Raw genomic sequence first — 18,430 nt, 5'->3', positions numbered from 1 at the left:
TTCTTGAGATCTGTGTCTTGGTAGATGTTACAAAATATCTCCCACACACAGCATTCGTTCTCGATACTGAATGAATATTTTGGCTTGCAGTTTTGGAATTGGCAGGGATATCTTTTTATTTTGCTATTGGAGTGTTCCACTTAAAACAACCCAAAGCTTTTCAGCATTTGTACATTTTGGTGACATGAATATAACAAGGCAGACTAGATGTTTTTAATTTGTATTTGTTAGGAAAAACTTACAGAACAGCTTTGCAGCAGATGTTCAATGCCACAAACACTTCTGTGTCCAGAAATTTTTTTTATCAGTTGTAATATTGTTGCCTTACTTGGTACTTCCATGTCATAATATGCATTGTCAAATGCAGCAGATGATATCAGTGCAAAGCATTGTTCAAGAATGAACATACATTCTGCTCGTGAATACACTTTTTCGCACCTGCACAGCTTCTGTGCAACTGGGGTGACCTTGAATGTCATTTTGTGGGGGGGGGGGGGGTTGAGAGAGTCTATTACATTATGGTGGACCTGCTTTTAATTTTATTTTTGAGTGGTACAATGTGATTGCTTTTGGGTTGCATTTTAAATGGTATGCTCTGTATAGTCACCTTAGTGTTCACAATACATATAGTTGAAGGTGGGTATGACTTTAAGAGAAAGATCTTTAACGGTAGACCTCAAGGAAATTTGAAGTCTCATAGTTAGTTATAATAAGATATTACTGATATACGAAGGCTCTTTTTTTAAACATACATCCTTTATTCTTAATCATTACAAGAGCGTTTCTTTTCAAAATAGACTCCCCTAAACTATATACGCAAGCCAGCGTTTTTGCCACTTATCAAATAAATGGCTGAAGCCACTTTTTGGACATCTTTAAAATCGCATCTGCAGCTTTGACTGCAGCATCTGTTGTCTGGAAGCACTGTCGTTGAAGCTGCCTTTTCAGTGTAGGAAACAAAGAATGAGTCACAAGGCACTATATTTGGGAGGTAGGGAGGGTGGGGATACACTGGATACCTTTACTTGTCAAAAACTGATTGGCGATGTCCGTAACGTGGTCTGGCATTGTCATGATGTGTCCAAGCTCCGGTCATTTTCTTCTGATGTGGTCCATGAGGGTTTTGAGAACTGAACAGCTGTAAGCTTCAGTGACAGTAAATCATTCCACGGTAATAAAAAACACTTGCCATAACTTTAACTGCTGATTGAGAGGCGTGATTTTTTTAAAAAGAAGCTTGAAGAGACCCATTTGGATGCTTTGACGCTTACTCTGAGGATCATACAGTCTAATCCATGTTATATAAACTGTTAACTTTGTTCTGTAACCACTCGTTTCCCTGTACTTCGCAAGACATCCAGCAGACTTCAATGCGGTTTGCTTGGGCATCAGAAGTCGAGGAGGAATCCATCCCGCACAGGTACTGAACATGATCAAATGACCAAAGTGCTGTTGACTGATGTAAAACGTCTTCCCAATACGCCCCTTCTAACCAATTGTATGCTAACCTAACTTGCAGTTTTCTTTAAGCGGTAACAAAATTTAAGCACAGCGCTTCGTTCTGCTTTAACATCCATCATGACGGATGTATGACTTTGGAGGCGAGACAGGCGTAGCATGAAACCAAGGTCTCAGCACAGGCTCATCTGAACACGCAGATACCTATAACTGCAGGCGCTGACTTACACCAGTCAGTGCTACCAATCACCATAATTGAACATTCTCTTGCCTTCCAAACATTTAACAAAAATCATTCTCAGTCTTCATTCAACAGCCCTTATATTTGCATGAAGTTGATAAACTATGGAATTAACGCTGTTGTGCATGTTAATGAAGTGTGACATTAGTTAAGGTATTTAGACACAACGTATTTTCTTTATCTTAACACGTGGTATTCACAAACATAAGTACATTTTTATAAACATCTAAAACCTTGAACCATTTTATTATCAACCCACAGATTTTGTAAACTGATTTGAATGTAGACCTACTCATACTTCATTCATGAAATGTCATTATGTTCTATGTACGTGCCATAGAAATGCAGAATGTTGTGTGAAGTAAAAGTTCCAAAAAGGGGGTTGTCTGAGATAACCAACATGGTTTTTCCATGGACTTGAGACTTTGTTCCTGGTATAAAATGTGTGTACAAATTTGTGTATGAAAGTGTGATCCATGTTTGACATCATATGACTTCAAGTTGACTGATAGGTCATCTCATTGGTGCAGTGAGAATTCAGCACAAAGTTCTTTACTATTTCTGGATAAATCAGATTCACATTCAGAAATTATTTCTGTGAAATATTGCTACAAGCTCTGACAATACAAATAGCTTATTATCTTTATGCAAGGTGCAACACAGTTTATATATTATACATTAACATCTATTTTTACTACATTTGATTTCTGTAATAACTTTCTATCTATAATATGCTATGAACTGCTAATATTGTGACTGCATTTAGAATAAGTTGAGTAATAACTGGTGAAATAAATATACCAGAGACTCCAAGTAAACCATAAAGAACAAAGTTCTAATCCAATAAACAAGACTAGGAAGGTGTATTCCATTCCTGAAAATACACATGCATTCTTTGCATATTCTGAATTATTAACTATAAAAATCACTTGATCTTAAAGTCTTCTTTGAATACCCTGAATCAATACTGATATGCCATAAGGCACTTTACCTCTCTGGTAGCATACTGGACTTGTATGACATCACAAGATCAAATCCTGGTGAAGTTAACGGGGTTTTTTTTCTTTCATACAGCCACTATGTTGTTATTTTACATTACACAAAAAATTATTTTCCAAAGTTTTGTATTTCTCAAAAACCAGGAACTGTCTATTATTGTATAGCCATATTGTAAGTGGTGATAATGTCAGTCCCACCTAACAGTTTTGTTTATCTGACATGTTTGTGTTACCAGTTATAGAAAATTGAAATGTACAATTTTAAGGCAGACCCCAATGTCATAATGTCCATACCAAATTTTATGCAAATCGATCAAGCAGTTGTTGAGTTGAATCACGTGGACAGACATGACCAACCCTATATGTCTTCATTTCATGCATATCATGCAAGGAATGCATAACGGCATAAGTTAGTAAACCGCGGTATACTAATTAAATCTAAAGCACATTTTTCTGAATATCTATAATAGGAGTCACCCCTTGGTGGACTAGTGATTAGCGTGCTTGCCACTGGACCCAAGGTTTGCGGGTTCAAACCCGACCGAGGTCGATACATTTTTAAGGGTGATACGAGATGTTTCGTAAGCAAAATTGAGCGGCCATTTCTCACCCAAGTCTCTCCTGATTCACTACTAGATGGCAGTGAAATCAGGATTGAGTAGGAATTGTGCAGAGACAGTGGGTTGGTCACTCTCTACCCACAAATGCACACTTCAAAGACTAGGAAACCTCTGAATACCACAAACGGGTTGTAGAGCCAAGGAACAACAACAACAACAACAACAACCTAGTAATAGGAAGAGGAAAGATGTCAGACAATGCATTTACGTATTTGAACTGGACTTTGGAATTGGACTTTGAGCTGAATGTTTACAATAAAATATCTTTAAATGACCCCAATAAAAAAAGCAGTAGACGAGTAATGTAAAAACTACAATGTTTTGAACATTGGCGAAGGCTGTGACGCATCAACTAGGGCAAAGTACAGAGTCCATATACACGAGAGCTGCTTACTACTCTTAATTCCTACTCAAGTACAATGACACTGTATCTGTGAAACAGATTGTTTCATACAGAATTTGTAGATATGTTTATTATCTCCATACAGAATTTCACACAACTGTTTCTAATGGTTCATTAGTTACTTTAGTAGCCATCGCCAAATTGCATGTGTCATGGTCACAGCAAAATCATAACAATGCTACAACACAAACAGCAGAGCGCAGGTGAGTTAAAACAGCTCAGAACTTGCAGCTTAGTAAAACTAGCAATGCTGTACTGGCGACTTATAACCACGCAGTAAGGAAGGTGGGGTCCTTCCATGACCTTGAAGCATGCAGTTTGGTGATTGCTACTATATCATCAGACCAAAGGCTAAATGTAGACCTCACATTGCTTTATTGTTATTTTATGTCTCATATTTTTGAAAAACCTTTTTCTACACAATGTCAAGAACCTACACTAGTGTATCAGAAGTGGTGCTACTGTTTCTGCCACCTCACATGTTTGCAAAACCACCATGTTGGAGTTACTGATAGTAGGAAATTAAACAGTACAGTTGTGGAGGGCCACTAATGGGATGATGTTTATACAAAGTTAACAAAATCCATCTTTTGGCCCAAAAATTACTGGTAGAAGCAGACATAGAGATGAATACACAGATGTGGGTGTCCATGAGAATTCCATAAATACCATAAGCTTGTATTCTGTTACAAAACTAGACACGTTGGCTATAAAGTAATTACAAGATCTTGGATGTCTGTAGTTTAAGTGTGTATGTGCACATAAAACATCAAAGATGAGATCACATAATTCTTCAGTCAAATATAATTCCTTCTTGCCTATGAGTATATTTTGAGGAGGTGATGGTTTGGCTTGTGACATGAGCAAGCTACATTTGTCTGAAGAATGGGATTAGGAACATCAGTCATTGTAATAACCTCAACTAATATTATTCTTATTGATTAAATTATTAGATAATAAAGAAATGAAATAGGGTAGGACGGGTGTGGACTTAATTCATCTGATTCAGTGCAGGGACTACTGGTGGGCTCGTGTGAACGCAGAAATGAACCTTTGGGTTCCATAAAAGACGGTTAATTTCTTGACTAGCTGAATGCCAATCAGTTTTTTAAAAAGGGCTCCACTCCATGGAGTTAAATAATAAAATAATTTAATAACAGCAAAGAATCAATTGAAAACTGAACCATGCATTCCATTTGCTAGAAAATGTTAAAGAATTTAATTATTTTCTACTATAAAAATTTGTGATTCCTCGTTGTCTTCAAGAAATTACGTCATCAACAATGTCAACAGATATTTGTTTACTCGGCATTGTTGTGGAACACAACAATGCCGAGTACAACACAACAATGCCGAGTAAACAAATAATGCTTCACTACCAAGCCAGTCGCATTATCACTGCTAAAGAAGCAGCACATCACGTCGCTTTATTAAAAATTGACTGACAGTTGGCCTAAAACATCAGAAAAGTGAAAAAAGATGTTATCAACTACTTGAAGTACCAAATCCAACAACTGCAACAAGGTAAAGTGATACTAATAATACTACTCATATACTCTATATATTACGATTACGAAAACTATTATGATCGATTTTAAGACGAAGATTTGCAAGGGTGGGGCTGGACGTAGAAAGTTTACTGACCAAGAACAGTTGGCCTCTGAACAGCGACGTAAAGAACTACTACATAAGACCTATTTAAGAAATAAAAAAGAGCGAAAGAAGACTTACAATGATAGACGAGACCATATTAACGACACTGGGGGGGTTAGTTTATTGTCATGTTCAAGTGTTTTAACCCTTGAGTAAGAAACTAAACTACCCCCCCCTCCCCCAATGGGGGTTAAAACACTTGACCCCTTCTTTTTAAGAATGCATAGTTTGGAAGAGTCTAAATCATTCTTAGTTTCCACTGGAAGTATTAATTCCTGTTCTATGTCAAGGTCTTGCTTCATTGCCACAGACAATTCTTTCTATGTGAGATTTCAGGTTCTCAGTATGAAGATGACTGTCTTCTGGGGTGCCATGTAGTTTGGTAGAAGTTTACTGGCATTTCAGAGGTGCTTGCTGCGTCCGTCATCAGGGCAAAGATATTGGAAGCAGTAAGCACCTCTGAAACATTGGTAAACTTCTAACAGATTGCATGGGACAGCACCCCTTGAAGACAGCCATCTTCAGTATTTCTTCTGTGAGATTTATGTATTCCCCAAGAAATACATTTATCAAATAATGAAGATGACAGTATTCTGGGTTGTAATGCCATGTAGTCTGGTATAAGTTTACCATCGTTTCAGAGGTCCTTATTGATTCCATCGTCAGGGTGAAGAGTCACTCAAGAGCACTGTGAGTATATCATCACCCTGATGATGGAGGCAATAAGGACCTCTGAAGCAGTGGCATACTTACCCAGACTACACTGCACTACAAACTAGAAGACAGTGATCTTTGTATTCACCACTGTGAGAACCCCAAATCCTACATTCTCAAATAAATAACCATTGCAGAGGCCCAGGACTACGTGGGAAAAACATATAAGGGAAAATATGCAAAGTTGAGTAGCAAAAGAGTGGACACACAAAAAAATAGTCATAATTGGAGAAGAGGATAAATTATGGCTTTCTTCTAAGGTTCTCGGTCCAGGTAAAATATCGCTTAATGGTGGTATTGATAATTTGCTTATCATTTATTTAATCATGCTGTTAGTAATTCATACTATATGGCATCAGATTAATGAGTTAATGAATTGAAAGAATGTGAAATGAAATAGCACTGTCCTGGCATTTGCCAGGAGTGAATGACGGAAAACGACAACACCGCAGTAAGAAGAGCCAGCCTCTGAGCTGAGATTTGAATCTGGGACCTCCTGACTATGAAGTGGGAATGGTAACCATTGAGCCATGATGTTCAGTTATACACAAATAAATAATGATTACAATTTGTATATTCCATGTATACTAAAACATAGTACTGTTGAGATGTAATTTCTTACCTGTAATGCGGCCTAATCTGTATTTGAAATTTCTCTGTATTGTTTGCCCAGCAGATGCAGCCATATGGGCACCAAGACTATGCCCAATTATATGAATGAGCTCCGGTTGGATTCCAACTTGTACCTAAGGAAACAATTTTAAAATATGTTCACTGGTTTTGACTAAATGACAAAAGTTGCGTTCTTCAAAATTGCAAGGGAGCTGTCATGTAACTTATCTTAATTGCATGCAGTGTCATTTTGTGTTAATATGACTGAAAAACTGGATAGTGTGGAATGGAAGTGCAGTTATTTCCAGAGCAATGATTGCTTGTCAGGATGCGTAATTGCCCCACAAATAATTGTCACTGACACAATGACTAAAAGAATGACAGAATGCTGCTACTAATTTTTAATATAAAAGTTATCAGTCTTTTTGTATCAAAAGTGTGAAGTAGATGAAGAATGGAAGATATTATATACCAAACAACTTTAGGATTCATGCACTCATTTAGTACCTTCAGGAGTATTCAATCAAGGAGGAATTGGCTGGACGTATGTCTCAAGTGGGGAATCAGTATATGTATATGTTACCTGCAAACTATGAAATCTGGCAATGTATAGAATACGTAAAGTCAGTAGGCAGCTTGTCTATGGAGGGTGGTGTGTTTTAAAGTATTACTTTTCAGAGTAGCTGTAACCAAATTGCATCTTCAAAGCCATGGAAGGGCATCACCCTCCTTCCTACAAAGCTCTAAGTTAATGGTACAGCATTGCTAGCTTTGCTACACTGCAAGTTGCAAGTTGTCCTCAGTTGCCTGGGCTCTGCTATTAGTGTTACAGCTTTGTGCAGTTTTGCTATGACCTTCATGACAGCTACTTTTGTGATAAATACATGTCACATCACTATACAAAAAGTATATAATAATATTACGTATTATTGACACCATTTATCATTTTAGCACTAAGTAAAAATGTAGGAATACAATGACAGATGTTATTTAAGTACAAAAACATAATAAAACGTGAGAAAACTGAAGCATACTTACAATTAAATTATTTATCAAGTGAGCTGTCATGGCTCCAACAAGTCTGATGTTTGCGACTGCTTGAGGGTAAGGAGGGCCAGAGCCATCACTCCAATCAATAACTATCACACTACAATCTGACAATTTTAACAGTTCCATTGTCATATTCTGCAACAGGGATATTAAGGATGTCAGATATTGTTTATACTTCATTAAGTCATTGTGTAAAATAAAGAATGTATAAACTTTTCTTTTAAATTTACTGTCACACACCAATTTGTAGCGTTTATTTTATGGAAATTGGAGACTGAAATCCCATTTATGTGAGGCTGCCAACCACACTTTAAATCTGGAGTTAACAGTTTGGTGATCTGCTGGTGCAACCAATGGCCAGACTGTGCTTAAGCTGTGTCGCACAGACAATAAAGGTTTGTGTGCACTATGACTGAATTAAAATATGTGAAGAACAAATGCAATTAAAATTATAGGCCGGCGTCAGAGTATGGTATATTCAAACATAAATGTTCAATGTGATTTATTAGCATGCAATCCTCACTGAGATATTTGTGGTTTTGCTCAGTCTCCAGAGGCAAATTCTGGGGTAGTAGTATCTTAAATTAGGTCATGGCTGCTTCCTTCTGTATTCTTCCCAATTCATTATTCATTAATCTATCATGTGATGCTTTGTAATCTAGCTATTGACAGTATTGTTAAATAAAACATATGGATAAAGTAATATTGAATATTAGCCAGCGCTTTAAAACTTACTACTATTAAAGAGTTTGCAGTTGTCAATTTGTCCATTGAAAAAAGTTCACTGAATTTTTATTTTGTTGCAGATAGATTTAAGTTAGGGTGGAATTGTAATTAATTGAATGAAAAAGTTTTGATCCACAATAGAAGTACTTCGGCCACCAATTTCGCTGAAAACTGTTATAGTCTCACTAAATGAAACATGCTTCTTCACATATGTTTGTGCCTGATGCGCTATTCTTCATGAAAGAATCAAACTCTTGTTATTTTTCATGAGCTCTATTAAAAAGAAGAAACATTTGTTACCACATTTAAAGAATTAGAACATTTATGATTAAAGCAGTATCACCAGTTTTCTTGGGGAGATTGATTTAAATGCTTACGTACTAACCTTTATCCATTCCTTGTTGCCATTCTCTATGAAACCATGTGTGATAAAGAAGACCCTGTGATTTGACATCATATAGGATCGGAACAATGTGTCATTATCTATAATATCCAGATTCTGTTGACAAATGTAATGTAATAAGAAATTTTGTATCCTTTCATATTGTATGGTTTATAATACAAGTATTTCTGTATGTTCACCTTACTTTACCATTGTATGCCAGTTAATGTCACCAGTGAATTACAAAAACTTCCAGCCACACCTCAAAGGAAGAAAGACTTTATTCATCTTACATTTTAAAATAATACCAAATGTTTTACATTTGTCTCATAATTACTTTTAACAGCTATACAGACTTTACCATGCCATTTTATGACTTATTTTTATGCAATTTTATTCATTTTATGCATATTTACATATGAACATTATTGACAAACACTAGTAAAGAAGTGTGTTTTATTCTTGTTTGTTGAATCATTGTAAGTAATGATGAGCCCTTGAGGCTGAAATTGGGAACATTACTGAAATCTTATTCACATGCACAGTATAATATCTGATTGAGGACAGTATGACTAATTTTACTGTATTCATTAAAATTATATTTGACTAGCTCAATTTACAGAACAAACTGATAATTTTAATTGCCTATAATTCAGTTGATTTTTGTGTGTAGACAATTATTTGTTATAGTTATAAGGGAAAATATTTTGGTATTTTCTCATAAAAATATAAATTTGTAGTAAAGCCAGTGTGTAATTCAAAACCAAAATAGCCTCCAAAAAGCACCCATTAGATGTTTACGTTTTGCATTAAACAGTGGATGATTATAATTAATAATTCATTGTATGAAATGTGTGAAGTAAACATTACTGTCAGTGTATTAAAGCCCACTGGTAACTATATATACCGACTCTTATCATTCAGTAACTTTTATTCTGCCCACAATGTATTTATGGGTTTAATATGATCTTCAGAGTAAACAGCAATTATTTCTTTAAACAGCATTTACCAGGTTGTATTTGTAACCGAGACCTGCATTTTCTTCCAGGTAGGGACTTTTTTTTGTATTATTTAGACAAACTTTAGTATCACGGGTAAATATTAAACGTAATACTTGGGTACAAGTGGAAAACAGAACTGGTGTGCCTACCTGACAACTATCCTTATTACGCCTTGTGTAAAGGCAGTATTTTGGATTCACTTTATCTGGTGGTTCTGGAATATAGCTCACAGGTCGCAGAAAATCATCTGTCCATGGGTGAGTCATCTTGTAACATCCAAAGGGACTATAACATAGTTCCTCTGAACCTATTAATAATAATTGTTTATTTATACAACTGATGAGACCACTAACAGGGACATAGATTAAGATGGGAAGATAATATTAAAATAGATCTTAAAGAAATGTGATATGATGGGGTGAACTGAATTCATTTGGCTGAGGATGTGTAACAGTGGCACGTCATTGCGAAAATGGTAATGAGCCAAAGATTCCGTGAAAGGCAGGGAATATCTGAAGTAGGATTTGAGGTTCTCACAGCAGTGAGTATGAAGATGGTTGTCTTCTGGGTTGTAGCGCTGTAATCTGGTATAAGTTTACACGAACATTTCAGAGGTTGTTGCTGCCTCCATCATCAGGGCAATTGCCCTGATGAGTGCATAGCACTACAACACAGAAGTCCGTCATCTTCCACAGAATTTCTTGACAAAATGACTATTAGCAAAGGACTCTCTTCCAAGGAATTAGTGGCTTCATCTGTAATTACTTTATGACTGGAAATAAATGAAATAAAGCTGAAAATTAACATATAATTTGTAATAGTGAATGTGATAATACATGATATATTTTATTTTTCCAAAGTTTACCTCTCATCATAAACACAATTTCATTAAATTATGGTAAGAAAGGTGGGAGTGGAAGAATTTTAATTTACTTCCTTGGTAAAATCAGACAGAAATAAAATTAGAATTGGAATTCTTTGAATCATAGAAGCAAACATAGTAAAGACTTAAAAAGTACTTATGTTAGAGATATCTGATTGAGATACAAGAATAATAAAAATGAAGAAATGGCCAGGAATTTTGTATATCTTACAATACACTACCAGATGCAGAAGTTACTTATTGCCAATTATATTGACAGTGATGTGTGAAGTCGGAAAAGTGGTAGAGACTATTTACTGGAAGGAATGAGGCTGTATAACGTAGCTTTGCCACTACAGATCTCTCTCATACCAATCAGCTTTTGATCCTGAGTCTCCTAGATGAAAGGTCTGTTTGAAGAATTAAAGTGAAGGAATCCAGGAAATAAAAATTTTAAATAAAAAGTAGAGTTTGTGTTTTATGATTCAAATTGGACAGGTTATAGCACAGGTACTCTGTCACTGGCTTCTGACCACAGAGGCCTGGATTCACTTCAGGTCAGTCCATGTGAGATTTGCGGTCGACAAATTATCTCTGGGACAAGTTTTTCTCCAAGTCCATTATATTCCCCCTTTCAATATCATTCCACCATTGCTCCATATTCACCCATATATTATCTGGGGATGGATAATGTGCCTGTTAGTAGCTGCAATTCCTAGTCTCACACCATAGTAATAATAAAAATTTGAAAGATGTTCATGTAAAATATATAATGCCACACACACAATCTGTTTAATGTAACATGTATTAAAAAACAAAATGTATTTCAAAAATAGCTGCTGCACTATGTACCTCAGGGGCAAGGTTTGTCTCAGGTACATAGAAGTAAATACCATGTAAAATGGTGGTTGGTGGAATAATAATAATATTCAAATAGAAATTGTTTCTGAAGAAGGAATACTTCAGTGGATTTTTTGTGGGTTGTAGCACCAGAAAGTCTGGTAGAAGTTTATCAGTGTTTCAGGCCTCCATCAACATGCTACTCATCACCCTGTTGTTGGAGGCAGCAAGGACCTTTGTAATGTTGGTAAACTTCTACCAGACTACACAGTGCTATAACCCAGAAGACAACCATTTTCCTTTTCACTGCCATGATAACCTCAAATCCTAGAACTTAATACTATGATATATCACTTTCCTTTTCTACTAAATGCCTTAATGTGCTTGCTCATATTACAAAGAGTTCAGTTTGAGAACTAATGTAACCATTTTCATATAATGTTGTTTCACTGTATAGTAGAGTACTGAAACTAATATTTAACAAGTTGAAAATTGGAGGAAAACATTATTTTCCAATGAAAGACAGAAATAATTTATAATAATGAATGAAATATATTAGATTAAGATACAATTTGATGTACCAGGACTTCATACGAAACAATTGTAGTGTTAATATTCAATCTGCTATGTGTAGTGTGTAAAATACACAGGACTATATATGTAAATTTAACCTATGGTTAGTTTATAAACTGTAATAGTCATTGGTAGGGCTGTAGTATCAAGTAATTTTCATACGTCTGACTCATGCAGCAAAAGCCAAGACAAAGGTACTGGAACATTTAATAAGTTGACTGCTACACTGATTTTTTTTAATAACTATTATCTTGGGCCACAACATTTAAAGTTAGTTGTAAATAAATTGATGAACATAATATTTCTGAAAATATTAATAGCTAAGTGGTTGGGAACACATCTTTTAGAGTGGACACCTGAGACTACTCTGGCCTAAGCACAGCTTTGTGACGTGATGTGAATCCCTCCTTCGCGGATCTACCTTTCTTACTACTACTCCGTGACACTACAGCGCTTTTGTAGGGCCTTGCACATCCTAATGAGTTTCATCCATTCTGATCTATCCTCTGCCATCCTCTAACTCCCATCTTCCCGATTTCCTTCTCCATACCATCCAGCCACCTTATCTTATCTTTTCTTACCATATATTTTGAGACATGAGAATTTATGTAAGAAACTACTTTATTATTGTATTTTGTATGTTACCCATGTGTGAGCTGAAGAACGGGTCGCTTAAGTGCTAAGATGCTATTGGACTTTCAAGGACAGAAACAGGATTGGAATAAATTATTATCATAGTAAACTATGAAATAAGTATTCCAATAAAGCAAACATGGAATTATAAAAGCCTTCATATAGTATTCATATACATATTTTTGGCATTTATAACAAGAAATCAGTAGATATGGTTTTGATGTACTTGTATTGATATTGGTGATCATTTTGCTCAATAATTAGATGAGTCCCAGATGCTGACATTTGCAAAGACTTATACATGTCGTAGCAGATACAAGCATTAAATATGTACTCAGCTAATAGACTTGTAACAGTTAGGTAGAGACATATCGAAGCATGTCAGAGTAGACATTAGCATGATCTGTGGCAGTTAGACAAATGTCATGCAGTGGGCACTGTTGTCCATTGGAGCTGTGTTAAAAATTTGAAATAATTATGTAATTAGTTTGAAAATTATCTGTCTAAAACCTTCTTCATCTGGTGAATGTTGGATGAGATAAAAATTGGTGAGCCGGCATAGCTTAGTTAGTATAGTGACTGGCTACGGAGTGGACAATCGGAGGTTCAATCCCCGATGGGGGCAGAGGATTTTGTCCAGACCTGTTCTGGGGCCCACTCAGCCTCCTATCCTACTCGCCCCATCTAGTGCCGACGTCAAGAATGAGTAGGAACTATATACCACCTCTAACCCCCAAACACCTCCATGGTGTATAATGGGACAGCTTCACTTTTTACATCTTTAAGTAAATTGGTAGCCATAATAGATCAAAATAAGTTTTGAGTAAAATTTTTCAGTTTTCAATTTAATAATAATTTATCACACAAAATTAATCATAATCCATTCTTGAGTATTATTAACATTAAGTTGTGGATAGACAAATGGCTGGAGGCAGCAACTGTATTCTGCTGCATTATGCATAAAAAGAGCCTAAAAATTAAGAAAAAGATTAAATTTTTGTTGGTTATATAGATCTGTGAGGGACAGAAAACTAAAATTTGTATCTCATAAATGTAGTGAAGTTTTCCACTATATTTACTTTAAAGTTCATTGTAATACTTTCCTGTGTTTGTATGGTGTGAAATTTTATCTCTCAGAGGGGAAAAACAGAGGTTCAGAGTGTTTGACAACATGCTGCTGAGCAGAATCTTTGCATCCAAAAAGGATGGATGGAGAATGTTACTTAATGAGGAGATCTGTAATTTGTACTCTTCTCTACATATTAAAGTGATTAAATCATGGAATATGACACTGGTGGGGCATGTAGCATGCATGAAGAGATGAGAAATTCAGACAACATTTTTGTTGGAAAGCCTGAAGGAAGAGAACACATGGAAAATCTTTGCATAATTGGAAGGAAAATATTAAAATTGATCTTATAAAAGTAGGATGGTTGTGTACTGGATTAATCTGGAGTCAGTTGGGAATTGCCAGTTAGGAAACAGTGTAATAACTGCTAAGAATAAGAGAGATTTAAGGTTATGTTTGAACTTACTGTTTTTGGGTTCTTCAGGTTGAAGAACTTCATTTGTAGTTCCTGTGTCCTGCAGATTATTGTTCATTAATAGAAGAACTGTCTGAAGAAGCACACTGTTTGTTGTGTTCAGTATTTGCTGCATTGTTCGTTTTCAGTCACACTTTCAATAAACTGCTGGCTTGGACTTAAGAAGATAAACAGGCACTAAGATTCTAAACTGCACTTCTCTTCCACGTATGAGTCATCCAACTTCATACGAGTGATACTAACAGCTGTCTGAACTACTGCAAATGCAAGCACATTTAAATATACTACAGAGTCTTAAAATCAATTAAATTGTAAGCATACAACAAAAATAGTTTCTGAACTTCCTTAGATGTCATAAAGAAATGTACGTCATAGCAAGTGATGTCAGTATATTTTGAAATATTGTTTATAATGTCTGTCTAGACGTTTCTGTGCTGAAGCTTTGGCTTACTTTATAATAGTAAAAAAATTAAACTTAAGGGTCATGTTTCTAATAACCAGATAAAATTGACAGTTTCGAGTAAAGTTGCCTGCTTTATCTTCTACTATTTGTCTTCCTACCCCTATGATTGACTAAGACCACATTACACTATCTTATCACTAAAACAACTTTTCTTTTTCTTCTTAATATACTGTCAATATATCTGCTATTCTTATGTGTACCATTGAAGATGTAAATAAAATTATGTTTTTCTTGTTCCCAGTAATCACAATCAAATTTTTTTGTCAAACATTATACTGACTGATTCTGTAATATTGTACAAATATTCTGATAAAGAATTTTATGGATAAAATTACATATATTAAAGGAGAGGTTGCCTAGAGCAGGTATGAATAATTTTAGTATGAAATGGCAATGCATTATATGTTATTACTTTAAAATATATATCTTTTAAAATAACTTAAATTTTATTGAAATGGGACTTTGTTTTACTATATTTGATCTAGTGGGAGATAAAACTAAAATTCATAGCAAGTTTTTTATCATATGCATCTATGTAGCTTGCATACTTACAAGTTATAAATGCCTTCAATTTATTACATCCAGCTTCTGAGTGGGATTTAATGTAAGTTTCCCATGTAGTTTATTCCACCAATTCCTTGTTTCTCTTTGCTACTTATTTTACTGAGGTTAAATAATTAATGTCCTGGTGAATGTTTTGATAATTCCACTGAATCATTTCATCCCAATTAATGTCCAGAAAATTTTGCTCCCACCTGGTGTCTGTAGTTTACATTTGGGAATCTGAAAAGTATCCATATTAATTTTTGTAATGGAAATTACGTGGTTCTAGGTAAAACCAGTTTGATGTTTATTTTGAGATATTTATCAATTCTGCAGTGTTACCCAGGGCTAGATGGACTTCAGTTTTAAATTTACTTGTTGAGGAATTACTGCATAACCTCTAGCACGAAAGATACACCAAAGAAAATTCTTGCAACAAATGTTCTTGACTTATCAACAACCACTTGTTATATGAAGTACTGCAGTTTTTATGTCACTCATGCACTATATGGTTAACAATAATATGGTTACCATAAATTTGTGTATGACATTGTTTATATGTACAGAAGTGCATTACTTACATTACATTATGGCTTTCTTCTCAGTGTCCCAATTTGTTACAGTTAAACCCATATCTCTGTGCATATGTCCCTAATGTCTATGCTGTCTCATCTCTTTCATCCTGTGTGTGTGTGTGAGGAGAGTAATAATTGAATTATACGAATCATGTTAAGAACATACAGATGAAAGGAATGCTGTGGAAAATACATCTACCTGAAAGAAAGGATATGGATAAAACTGAACACTGAGCAGCTTTATAAATTGTACCCATCACCAAATGTTATTACAGTGTTAAATCAAGGGGGTAAGGTGTTGGGCCTGTAGTGCAAATATATGTAAGAAATATGTACCCTATTTTAGTTGGAAAACTTGAAAAGTCCGTTTGGAAGACCAAGACATTAACACGACGGTATTATGCCATCTGAAGGAAGTAGGGTCTGAGGATGTGAATTGGATGGAATTGATTCAGGACAGAGTCCCACATTTCTTAAGAGATCAGTTGAGTTACTATTAGCTTCTCAAGAAGGACTGCTTTAAGGAGTTTTTCTTCTTCTGATGAATGGGAAGAAAACAGGATTTACATTTTGAAGAAATAACGTGAATGGAATAAAGCTTTGGACATGATACATTCATAAATCACAGGAAATTTATTCAAATACATTTTTATTCTGATTTTTCATGAAAGCTGCCCTACATGTAGTTCAGTTTCTTTTGGAATAAAAATATCAAATTCAAAATAAATCTAGAAATTTTTTTTTGAAAGATATATTAAATCTGTTTTCAAAACAAAATACTGTGGATGTGGGGGAAATTTAATGGTCATATTATCTACCTGTGATAAGTAGTCAGTTCCACACACTAGCTGTGGTGAACCTTCATTACCTGTTCAGTAAGAAAGTTGGTGGACATTTTGGTCTGACTTTACAGTTGTGTGGACAATATGTTCTACAAGAAATGAATGAGAACTAGCCACTTTTTTTTTGGGGGGGGGGGGGCTGTCACCATATTACTTTTGATGATTAAATATTTCAGCAATATGTATATGGTGGAATATAAACTACTTTTAGGAGGAATAATACATTATACATTTTCAAAACAGAGCGAATGAAAATTTTAGTCCTGAAAGCAATTGAATTATGTAGAGGTTGCAGCAAACAATGTAATGAGAAAGTGCAAATCACGTTTTGTTGCGTAAATGAGGTTGTTAAATTTTCTACCCAACCCCTTCGTGTCTTTTGATGTTTAATATAGCGCTGCATGTTGTGTAATGTCGCCTTGTACTCGTGCGATTTTATTATCATTCCTGCCTATTTTTCAGTTATCGTTGAAGATATTTCTAAGATGGAACAAAGTCCATACGAAGGGTCAATAAGGACATATGACATTGCAAGGGTCACATGCAGCTGTAATGGGCGAACCCCATGTGGAAGTCGTGATAACTATTTACACACGCGAGTATGAGGACGTCACAGATTTACGTCATGTATATTGAGGATAATATATTACATTGCTGTACTATTATTTGACGTCAAAAATATCCAGATACATTGAAAATAAATAACATGCTTGTATTATTTGTTAAATAATTTTTATCATCCCTTATTTATGGTCAAATTATTGAATTTAAATTTGTTGGAAAGGATCATGATTACACCTTTTCACAGAAACATGTTTTACGTGAGGCGCATCGAATGCTCGTTTTGAACGCTCGGCTCGACTGTGCTCCATTCATTTCATTCAATATGTCGGACATGGAGGTTGTGTTATCTTTGTTCCATTTAATACGCTACTCTTATTTAAATAACTCGTGAATGCTCGTTACGACGCCGCTCGACTGACTGACTGACTTGTAATGTAACACTCAAAGGGATTCGCGAAAAAACCGACAACACGATGGAGCGCCCGCGAGCGTGAGCGGCTCCGTTCGCTGTCTTCACTTGTGTAATGCTCGATTTGTAATACGTTACATTACAGGCAAATGTTATAAGTCAGTCGCCAACTTAAGACACGTAGTACACAGTAACAGACAACGTGAATTAATTCATCTGTGGCGTGAAAGGATTGTCGTTGTTGCCAAAACAAACCTACGAATTAAATATATGCTATCTTTTATTTAACCCTTTGAAGCCGAAGCTCGTCTTCATATTATTTATGAATCCAGACCGTACCGCGAAGAAAACACTTCACTTAACCATTAGAAGTCGAATCAGGCGGTACCACATAAGATTTAACCAAAGAACATCCCGGTCAAAGCCTTAAAAGACGTTGCTTTCCATTGAAAGCTGCTGAGGTTTTAAAGGTACCTTCGTCGACGGGATATTCGGCTTTATTCCGAAAACGACAGTAATTGAGAAATGAGACGCGGCATAAATAAGCTTCGTGCCCGCTAATAAATTTAATAAAATTTTCATCGGATTCGAACTGAGACCGCTCGTTAGCACAGGAAACATCTGCATTATCTCCGTTCGGTTCGTCCATCTTCATGTCGTAAAGGAGGGAAACATAAATCAGGTTAGGATTGTCAGGAACACGTCTGTGTTATGGGGGGGTGGC

The 18,430-nt window shown here is 35.5% G+C and overlaps 1 protein-coding gene and 1 long non-coding RNA gene across 3 annotated transcripts in view; one reads left to right on the top strand and one right to left on the bottom strand.

Annotated features, from left to right (window-relative positions):
- The window catches only part of LOC110839796 (pancreatic lipase-related protein 2), a 33,437-nt gene that overhangs the window by 12,459 nt on the left and 2,548 nt on the right, over nt 1–18,430 (bottom strand). The window contains exons 2-8 of one of the 2 annotated variants that reach the window (XM_087359397.1): nt 15,898–15,998; nt 15,326–15,556; nt 14,302–14,567; nt 10,008–10,165; nt 8,861–8,974; nt 7,738–7,884; nt 6,710–6,833 (exon numbers count right to left, since the gene is read on the bottom strand). In XM_087359397.1, coding sequence (XP_087215523.1) covers nt 6,710–6,833; nt 7,738–7,884; nt 8,861–8,974; nt 10,008–10,165; nt 14,302–14,425 — 667 coding nt within the window. In that variant the 5' untranslated portion in view covers nt 14,426–14,567; nt 15,326–15,556; nt 15,898–15,998. Of the gene's footprint in view, nt 1–6,709; nt 6,834–7,737; nt 7,885–8,860; nt 8,975–10,007; nt 10,166–14,301; nt 14,568–15,325; nt 15,557–15,897; nt 16,493–18,430 lie in introns of those variants that run through there. The other variant, XM_022084305.2, reaches the window with a different exon arrangement.
- LOC110839798 (uncharacterized) lies at nt 1,427–9,856 on the top strand. The gene is made up of 3 exons (XR_002546645.2): nt 1,427–5,244; nt 6,225–6,360; nt 6,764–9,856. It is a non-coding gene; the product is annotated as an uncharacterized LOC110839798 (long non-coding RNA).

The sequence above is a fragment of the Zootermopsis nevadensis genome, unplaced genomic scaffold (assembly GCF_977971745.1).
Source record: "Zootermopsis nevadensis isolate Lab colony 2312 unplaced genomic scaffold, Znev_1.0 Znev_ptg000031l, whole genome shotgun sequence".
Classification (NCBI taxonomy): Eukaryota; Metazoa; Arthropoda; class Insecta; order Blattodea; family Termopsidae; genus Zootermopsis; species Zootermopsis nevadensis.
The sequence above is the reverse complement of the archived record's forward strand: the minus strand, read 5'-3'. Positions and strand labels throughout refer to the sequence as shown.